The 9,834-nt window shown below is 35.4% G+C and overlaps 3 protein-coding genes across 6 annotated transcripts in view; 2 read left to right on the top strand and 1 right to left on the bottom strand.

Annotated features, from left to right (window-relative positions):
- The window catches only part of LOC107623626 (protein LONGIFOLIA 1-like), a 5,115-nt gene extending 2,308 nt beyond the window's left edge, over positions 1-2,807 (top strand). For both annotated transcript variants that reach the window (XM_021115027.1, XM_016325964.2), the window contains 3 exons: positions 1-1,409; positions 1,489-1,642; positions 1,743-2,807. In XM_021115027.1, coding sequence (XP_020970686.1) covers positions 1-1,409; positions 1,489-1,642; positions 1,743-2,533 — 2,354 coding nt within the window. In that variant the 3' untranslated portion in view covers positions 2,534-2,807. The remainder of the gene's footprint in view (positions 1,410-1,488; positions 1,643-1,742) is intronic.
- LOC107623627 (transcription initiation factor TFIID subunit 8-like) lies at positions 1,166-4,872 on the bottom strand. Of its 3 annotated transcripts, none has more exons than XR_002356764.1 (3): positions 3,868-4,872; positions 2,828-2,906; positions 1,166-1,356 (listed from the first exon to the last, which is right to left on the bottom strand). XR_002356764.1 is itself a non-coding variant. In XM_021115028.1 (2 exons), the coding sequence occupies exon 1, from the start codon at positions 4,859-4,861 to the stop codon at positions 3,905-3,907; it is 957 nt and encodes a 318-aa protein (XP_020970687.1). In that variant the 5' UTR covers positions 4,862-4,872; the 3' UTR covers positions 1,265-1,356; positions 3,868-3,904. The 3 variants fall into 3 exon arrangements, 1 of the variants encoding a protein (XP_020970687.1); XR_002356763.1 differs by lacking the exon at positions 1,166-1,356 and adding an exon at positions 2,383-2,515; XM_021115028.1 differs by lacking the exon at positions 2,828-2,906 and having other exon boundaries at positions 1,265-1,356.
- On the top strand, positions 7,613-8,108 carry LOC110268494. The gene is made up of 2 exons (XM_021114704.1): positions 7,613-7,870; positions 7,969-8,108. The coding sequence occupies exons 1-2, from the start codon at positions 7,669-7,671 to the stop codon at positions 8,106-8,108; spliced, it is 342 nt and encodes a 113-aa protein (XP_020970363.1). The 5' UTR covers positions 7,613-7,668.

Below are 9,834 nucleotides of genomic sequence, written 5' to 3'. Positions count from 1 at the left end.
AGAGGGAAATGCAACAATTATTAAAGCACAAGGAAATTCCAAGGCTTTCCTTGGACAGCAGAGAAGGATCCAACAAGAGTTATAGCGAAGCAACAAGATCTCAAAATCTCATGAAGGGTGCAGAGAGAGGATATGAGAGTTCGAGCACAATGCTTAGGCAGCAGCAGCAAGAACCGGAAACTCCTAAGAGAGCATCGAGTGTTGTAGCAAAGTTAATGGGACTGGAAGAACTCCCAGATTGCACACAAGCTTGCGATACTTCTTCGCAGATGTCTTGCATGAGTGATGGATATAACCAACACCAAAGTCCAATTTCCCCCATAACAAGAAACCAGTGCTTGGGGACTTTTAGAAGGGACAATGCCTTAATCAGAAATGCGACACCAGATTCACGATTTTCACTTGAACCAATCCCATGGAGGCAACCTGATGCAAGCCAAGATCCTGATTTACAAGTTTCCAAGGGAAGTGAGACTTTGACAACAGCTTCAAAACCCTCCCACTCTGTATATGGTGAAATTGAGAAAAGGATTGCAGATCTTCAGTTTAAAAATTCAGGAAAGGATCTCAGAGCCCTTAAGCAGATTCTGGAAGCAATGCAGAGATACAAAGATTCACTAGATATTACAAGAGACCAGGAAACAAATTACCCTTCTGACAGAGTTCTGAGTGAAAGCTCGGAATTACAGACCCCAAGACAACAGACCAACCCAACATTTGTCACTGATGATATTTCAAGTTCACCCCGGGGTAGAAAGTTTCCAATTATCATCATGAAGCCAGCACAAATCTCAAGGAAATCCAATGTCGCTACCAAAGAAATGACTAATGGCAAATCAGGCCGCATCAAGTTTTCTACCAATGATCCCAAAGATGGAAGATTGCTTGACAATATTGAAAGTCAAACCGCAAAAGGAACCGGTCCAACAAATCCTTTTAGTCAACGCTTCCATTCTGCAGATAAGAGTAATATGAAGAAAACTTCAAAATTAATGCAAGCCTCAAAAGTCCCTCAGGTCATCAATGGAGAGGACACCAATAACTCCAGCCATACAGCAGAGACTAGAAGCCCAAGAGTACAAAATAAGTTTGGTTTTGAGAAGCGTTCACCTACAAACCAATCATCAGAGTCCAAAAGTAAAAGAAGACAACACAAGCAATCATCAGAGTCATTGTCCCTAAGTTCCACCCCTAAGCAAAAAGTTTGTACCTTGCAGCAAAGAAATGAAGGCTTCAGCAAGATCCGGTGTCAAAAGAGGAACTTTAAGCATCAAGTTGATGTTATTTCCTCCAATGTTGACAGCAACAGAAGCATGGATTCTCACCGTGACATAGAGGGCACCCAAGCTGATCATTCTGAAAGCAACAACAGCATTTCCACTCAACAGGTGACTCACATGAATCAAAATGTAAGTATTTCTTCCTCCCATTATACAATGGTTGCCCATAAGCATAAAGTACTAGGTTTAATATTCTTTCATTGATCAGAATGCTACAAAGGAGCTAAGCAAGGAAAGTGCTATGGCCATGATAACAGTTACTTCAGAACAACAAAGTCCAGTTTCTGTTCTTGATCTGCGATTTTACAGTGAAGACCCACCTTCTCCAATTAAAAAGAAGACAGAAACCTCAAAAGATTTAGGTATATTCTACACTTAAGTTTTTGTGATATTCACATAAAATCATATATAGGAAAGGAGTTTGGATTACATTTTAACTCTTTCATATTTATATTTCTACAGATGAAGCTTTAGCCACTCCTGATAACATAGGGCATGCATTGGACCTTCCTCTTTCATTCAATAACACAGAGGCCAACTTCAGCAATGGAACTAGTGATGATGACCTTCAAACTCAGAATTTGGATAAAGTTCTTTGGGAAAATGACGATAATAGCGAGAAATTCACCAATTGCAGAGAGAGAAAAGATTCTGACCGTAAATACATAGCAGAAATATTGCTCGCATCAGGGCTGCTCAGTAGCCCCAGCTTAATCCAGGCAGTTCATTCACCAGGTCACCTGATAAACCCAAAGTTGTTCTTTGCACTTGAACTATTGAAGACAAACAAGCTGCAGTTCAATATGAAGCACAATGCTGGGAAGATTCTTAGGATAAATAATCTTGAAGAAATGCAAAGAAAACTCATATTTGATGTTGTTAATGAGATTCTAGTACAAAAACTAATATTGGAGAGTCCTTCCACACTGTGGTGCCTGCCAAATCAGCCAGCAGTAGTAGATCGCAAACTGAATGGACGGCAACTTCTGGATGAGCTTTGCACAGAAATTGATAATTTACAACCCAAAAACACAAACTTTGAGTTGGTTGATGAGGTTGCAGAATCGACAAGTCACTTATGGGGAGATTTAATGCATCAACCCACAATTTCAACAGAGTGCAACACTGAGATACCAAATGTTGTGTTGGACATTGAACGCTTGATCTTTAAAGATTTGATTACAGAAGTTGTGAGAGGTGAAGTAGCTAACTATCCAGGTAGGCATTGCAGGCAACTGCTGTTTCCGAAGTAGGAATTTCCAATTAAGTGGTTTCAGAAGTAATAGTCTTGATTTATCCACTTTGTTTTATGTCTATAGTTTATACTTTATATACACTATATATTTTCGAAGGAGAAATAAGTTGCTTAATAGTAACCATTATGATGTATATAAACTCATTAACACTTATGTCTTCTTTCATCTTTCTTCCATGTATTTATAGTTCATGAAATAAATGCAGAAATACAGAAGTGTTTATTTCAGGGGCATGACCTTTTAACATTCAAAGATGTCTTAAATTTCTTTACTTCTATATCTCAATATTACCTTCACTATAGCTCAATAGCCATATTAAACTCATTGATTGTGGCCTTTGAAGATAGTTAATGTATCCATTGTCTGGTGTCTGCCAACAAAAATTAAGAAAATATCTCAATTTCTTTCACCTTCAAAGAGCATAGGTTAAAAAGTACATGTTCTTGGAAACATGACATGTTTTCTATATACACAGTATGGTGCTGTAGCCCAATTCCTTCATTCAGTAGACTAATATAACTGATTATAAATTATCTTTCTACTTTAAACCAAACCAACCAAGAGAGAAAAAATCACAACTCAAACTAATACTAAGTTTTTTACATGCTGGATCTTAAAAGCAATGATAATACCCACAAATTAGTGGCAGATCTCAAAAACAAACTGCAGACAAACTCGAAATAATAATAGAACAAGAAATTGAGCTATGGAATCGACAAAATATCTAAATATTGAATTCCTTTACAAGGATACCATCTCATAAAGATCAAATGAAGCTGCAACTTGGTGCCTTAGCCAGTTACTAGGTGTAGTTCAACCAGATACCACTTGAGGGATGTTTACGAGTTTTGTTTTGGACGGAAGGGTAGGGAAGGAGAAAGGAACACTTTGTAGTTAACTAGTGCATATGGTTTGGAAGCGACACAAGAAAAGCACAAGGGCAAGGGAACATAAATAGGTTTCTTTGATCAATGTTGTAGTATAAATTTAACATCTTAAATTTTCATAGTATTTTCTCTCTTCTCTCTTTAGCATCTTTTTCCCTTAGAGTTTCAACAATATTTTCATGCAATATATAGCACAAGGTCATTAAGGGTGACAACAGTCTTGAATGAAAAAGAATCATCAACTAAATAGTAACATGTCAATGACAAGCACAAACCTGAAAAATAAATTGTCAAAATGGTAACATGCATGTTACTATGAAATTGTAACATCCATGTTATAATGCCCATAAGCAGAGAAGGACCTATTTCACTATCAAAGAACTAGCTACCATAACAGCCTGCAGAACAAGTATCATAATTCTTTTGAAAACAATTATGACTTACAACTGAACGAGCTCATCTTTGTTTTCCGCTGCTCCTTTCATTCCGGACTCAAATCCGCCAACCTTCCCAACAATTTATTTCTCGTCCCAATCTTAAAACTCACAGCATGCTTCTTATTCAAATGAATCTCTGTCATCTTCCCTTCCCTAAACTCGCACCGTGCACCTTTTACCCCTTCAATTGCCGGAGCAAATGCCTCCACTACAGAAACACATTCATCTCTAACACAATTTTCCACAACAGGAGGATTCCCTGAATCCACATCATTGAGTATCTTTACCGGAGGAGGAACAACAGAAGCAACTTCCTTATCCCATAAAGGCGCAGCAAGAAACGGATTACTTTCTATAGCTATTCGTTTGGCCTTAGCATCACCATGATCAACAAATGTAGATACTTCAAAACCATTGGACAAAAGATGCTTCTGCAAATGTAGGAGAGAATGCTCCTCCTTCGCAGCATTACCTTCCATCCCTCTTCCATTCCGATCAGGAAATGCCGGCAACCAAGTCGGAATATGCTCCCCGGGAGGATCTTCCGCAATTCGCGAGAAACTAGGACTCATCGCCCTTTCTCTCGTCACCGGAAACTTCGGAACGGCGAAAACAAACGGAATCTGTTCAGATTCATAAACAAAATCAACAATCTCTCGAACAATTCCGGAACCTGCAAGGCAATGATCAACATCAGAAGCAGCCACAAAGCCTTGAACTGATCCCAAATCTTCCAACCCTAGAATCACATCAAACACATTGCATTCATTTCTTCCTGAAAGATTAGCATTGTAATGCGCAGATTTTCCTGTATTGAAAATGTAACGAACCGCAACATCGGATAATGTGTCAAGTGCTAAGTGCTGAAAACTCTGGAACCCTTCGATCTCGCAGAGTTGTGCCACAACGAGTTTGGCGATTGCTTTGGCAAAATCGTCGCCGCCGCTACACAACTTCCTCTGTTGAAAGCTTCTTCCAGTGTCGTCACCGCCATTGATCATGTTCAGAGCTTCATAAAGTTAATATATCATTCACTCTTCAAATTTATTAGATAAGTATTTTTTTATTTTAATGTTGATGTGGCTTTATTTATATTATATTTATTAAAATTAAAATTACTATAAACCAAAATTTAATTAAAAAATAATAATAATAACATTATTCTTATTCAAAAAGAGTATATATAAACCAAAATACATGTTAGTTATTTACAGAAGATAATTTTTACTTAAATGTCATGGATACTCATATTTGTCTTCTTTTTTAAATGATAGGCCAAAATATGAATCTAAATACGAAGATGTCTTCATTTTTTTATAAATAGTGAAAAAATAGAATAAATGAGAATGCTTACTTTTTTTATTTTTAAATATCAAAATATAAGAATAATTAATAAATAAAATAGGAGAGTATAAAAATTGTGTATATAAAAAAAATCTTTCGTAATTTATCATATATCTTCTTATCAATGACTTCTTTAGTTTTAAAAAGGGCCAGATTTTTTTTTTTTGGTTTCCCACGGTATCCCCCAACCCGGCAGGTTAAGGACTAATCCGTCGCGGTACTGAGCTCCATTTAAGGGTTTGCCGCTGGCCAATGAGTTGCTGCATGCACAAGGCGGGATTCGAACCCCCGACACTTGCTTAAGCGGACTAGTGAGCTAACCACTAGACCAATGTTGTTTTTTTTACACAGGGCTAATCAGTTCCAAAAAAAAATCAGGAATCGGATTGGGTGTTTTTTTTTGGGCCTCGTTGTCCTTTCGAGATAATTGTCAGGAGTCGGGTGGGTATTCACTCTATATTTTAATTTTGATGCATTTTTCATAAAATATTTTATAAAATGATTAAAATCGTCTAATCATCGTAATTATGTACTTATTGAATGAGCCACACTTACATATACCATTAAATTTTATTAGATAAAAATCACAGGCTAATATAAAAAACAAGGCTGCTACACATCCATATAACCATATAACCATATAGACCCAAGCCCAAATTGTTTCAAGCGCATTAAATGCAAAATAAGAAACACGCACCACACAAAAAACGTCTCGTTTTCCCATTCGCGCTTCATTATGAACGAACGTTACATTTTCAACACGAAACCAATGCCCCAAAACACTCACTCTCTTCAAATCTCTCTGAACATCGCTCAAACTTCAATCACATTCTTTGCGGAAACCACTACTGCAAACGAATCGGAAAATTTCGCAAGCAACAACCAGAAACAAACGAAAACAGCAACAAAGACTACAAAAGGTATGAGAAAACTACTGTTCATTTAAAATCTTGCAATGTCGCGTTTCGCCTAGTTTCATTTCAGTTTTACTCGTTTGGTTTGCTTCGTTTAGTGGATTGAACTATTGTGAATGATTTTTACAGTATAACTAGGGCTTTAAGATATAGTTACTTATTCTTATTGGTTTGGATAGTTTAATTAGAGCTCTGTTACTATCTTTAGTACTTATTTTCCATTGAAGAACAATATTCTTGTTGATTGAAAATTGATAATGATTTATTAACCACATGAACGTTTTTCGGTTCGGTGGCCTTTGTGAATTTGGTTCTGTGCATGAAGGATTTTCGGTTCGGTGGGTTGTTGATGTATTGAATGAGTTTTGTTTAAAAAAATTCACATTAGAGACAACTCTTTCACTTTGATAATCCATACTACTGTAATAGTATTTTTGTTGATTGAAAGTTGATCATCATTTATTAACCATATGAACATTTTTCGGTTCGGTAACCTTTTTTATTTGGGTTCTGTGCATGAGGGATTTTCGATTCGGTGGGTTGTGGCATTCTAATTGACTTGTTTAACATACACATGCTTGTGGTTGTTGATGTATTGAATGAGTTTTGTTTAGAATAATTCACATTAGAGACAACTCTTTCACTTTGATAATCCATACTACTGTAATAGTATTTTTGTTGATTGAAAGCTGATCATTATTTATTAACCACATGAACATTTTTCGGTTCGATAGCCATTTTTATTTCGGTTCTGTGCATGAAGAATTTTCGGTTCGGTGGGTTGTTGCATTCTAATTGACTTGTTTGACATACACATGCTTGTGGTTATTGATGTATTGAATGAGTTTTGTTTATAACAATTTACATTAGAGACAACTCTTTCACTTTGATAAGACATACTACTTTAATAGTATTTTTGTTGATTGAAAGCTGATCATCATTTATTAACCACATGAATATTTTTTGGTTTGGTAGCCTTTTTGATTTCGGTTCTGTGCATGAGGGATTTTCGGTTCGGTGGGTTGTGGCATTCTAATTAACTTGTTTAACATACACAAGCTTATGGTTGTTGATGTATTGAATGAATTTTGTTTAGGACAAGTTACATTAGAGACAACTCTTTCACTTTGATAAGCCATACTACTATAATAGTATTTTTGTTGATTGAAAGCTGATAATCATTTATTAACCACATGAACATTTTTCGGTTCGGTAGCCTTTTCTATTTTGGTTCTGTTTATGAAGGATTTTCGGTTCGGTGGGTTGTGGCATTCTAATTGACTTGTTTAACATACACATGCTTGTGGTTGTTGATGTATTGAATGAAATATTGACCAAAATTTTTTATTACAGCAAAGCACAACAAGAAAATGGCAACAATGAAGGAGAAGTCACATTATAACGTAAGTAGATTAAATATATTTATCCACTTTCATTTGAATAATATCTATTTTGTATTATAAATATATCCCCACTTTCTATTTCAAAACTTGAAGAAAACTCACTATTGCAGATGCCAAACAAAGGTAATAGCAACAGTGTACAGGAAAATGAGTCAAGAAAAGAAAGATATTGTGGAAGGAATGGGATTTAGTGGTCTGGCACATGTGCCAGAAATGAACGTCTCTAATACACTGCTGATAGAATTGCTTGATCGGTTTGATATAGAGAGAGGATGCCTGAAAACTCTACAGGGGACAATAAACATAACTCCTCGGAAGGTAGCAGCTGCCCTCAGCATAACCAATGGAGGTAATACATTTTCTACTTACTACTTATTTTCAGTTTATTGGTGTCCGGATAATTAAATTGGTCGTTTTTGACTTATTTTTGCTATTAAAATATTGTAGAGAATCTTTTTCTTGAAAAGGTTGATTACAACAAGCTGAATCCAGCAGACAAGGAAATATTTGATAGTGTCAAGAATATTTCCTTGGCAACTTTGGCAAGGAATGTGCTGGATATGAGTGTAGAAGGGGAGGAGAACTAGAAAAAATTCAAGAAGACTTTTGTTGTCTTCATATAAAAGTGCTTTTTGCTCCCCACAACGGTAAGTGTGGCCTCCCCAATTCACAAGCCACCGATCTTTCATGTGGACAACCTTAGGGAATGGGATTGGGCAAAGCATATTCTCAACTTCTTAATGAAAGAAGTTGAAAACAAGAGAGATGGAAAGAAACAGTCTGTTGATGGCTGTGTTTTTGTATTAATGTTGATATACTTCCATGAAACAAAGTTCCCCCGCCCATTTGCACCTGATGCTCCCCCTACACCATGTGTGGCCTATTGGACAAGGGAAAAGATCATTGAACAGATTTCATCCGAAATAACACAACCATTGGTAAGTACTATACTAAAATTCCCCGAAAAATTTGCTTTAAAATGCTTTTAAGTTATAATTAAATTATTTGTCCTACTTGCAATTGTTAGTTTTGTTCATTTGAATGTTTCTGCATTAAGAAACATTTTTCTTAATGAATAAATAGTTGTCATGTACTATTCACCATATGAATATTTTTCGGTTCGGTAGAATTACTTTATTCGGTTCACCGAATTGTTAAATTGTTATTTTGATGATTAATTAATTGAGACCTTATTTCTGTTTTAGGGACTTTTGTGCAAAAAGCAAAAAAAGAAAGAAAAAACAAAAACAAGTAACTTAGAGGAAAAAAAAGAAAAAAATGTTGAGAGGGATTCTTCTTCAAAAGAGGAAAGACTTTCCGAATCTGAATCTGAAACCCAATAAGTTTAATTTTCATATCAATTTCATTTAATTTGTATTTGCTTAAATTTGTTCTTATGCGCTTGTTCTTATGTATTGCAGAGAAGAAGAAATAAAAAAAAAACACAACAAAAAAAAAAAGAAAACAACCATTGAAGGTGGTTAAAAAACAAACAAAAAAAAACAAAGCCTGTGCCAAGCGAATCTGAAAACGAGTAAGTATTTTTGTTGATTGCATATATATCTATTTTCAGTTCGGTGAGCTTTTAGATTTCGATTTAGCAGTTTAACTTATTTTGGTTCGGTGTTATCTTTGGATTTGGTTGACTTCATCATTAGTGTCTTGTCTCCAATATAAATTCAATGTGTTTATCTATTTTACAGAGAAATGAAATTGAGAAAACACTCATAATAAAAAGAAGAAAACAACCAAAAAGAGTGGCAAAAATACCAACCCAACCTGAGAAGGAGTAAGTTTTTCAAATCATATTTTCTTTTACTGATACTTACATTTTAGGTTTCTTGATACTTATTTTATGAACTTTCAAAACTGAACAAGAAAAAGACAATCCTACCGAAAAAAAAACGAGCATTGAAGATAATAAGGGAGAAAAGATTAAAGAAAAGAAATGATGGAGCTCAGTCAACAAACATTGCTCCGGATCAATTTGACTCTCCACAGGGACAAAATGATTTCTCTCAGACGTAAGATTTAGTTTATTATTCCTGAATTCTTTTTCTTACTTGGCTTACTTTTGCTACAACCTTTTCTAATTTCTCTAGATTCAATTACTAATATTTATTTATATTGCTTAGGGTGCCGACTGTAAATATTGATAGTGAGCAAGTCTTATAGACACAAGGAAGCTCTACACCTTCTATAGATGCTGCAAGCAGTACCAGGTAAATTGGTTCACTGCATATTGTATTTTCAGTTCGGTGGTTGCCCAAAAATGAATTTATTGTCTTTCTAGACCTCTGCTTTTAATCTTGG

This window comes from Arachis ipaensis, chromosome B10, assembly GCF_000816755.2.
Source record: "Arachis ipaensis cultivar K30076 chromosome B10, Araip1.1, whole genome shotgun sequence".
NCBI lineage: Eukaryota > Viridiplantae > Streptophyta > Magnoliopsida > Fabales > Fabaceae > Arachis > Arachis ipaensis.
The sequence above is the reverse complement of the archived record's forward strand: the minus strand, read 5'-3'. Positions and strand labels throughout refer to the sequence as shown.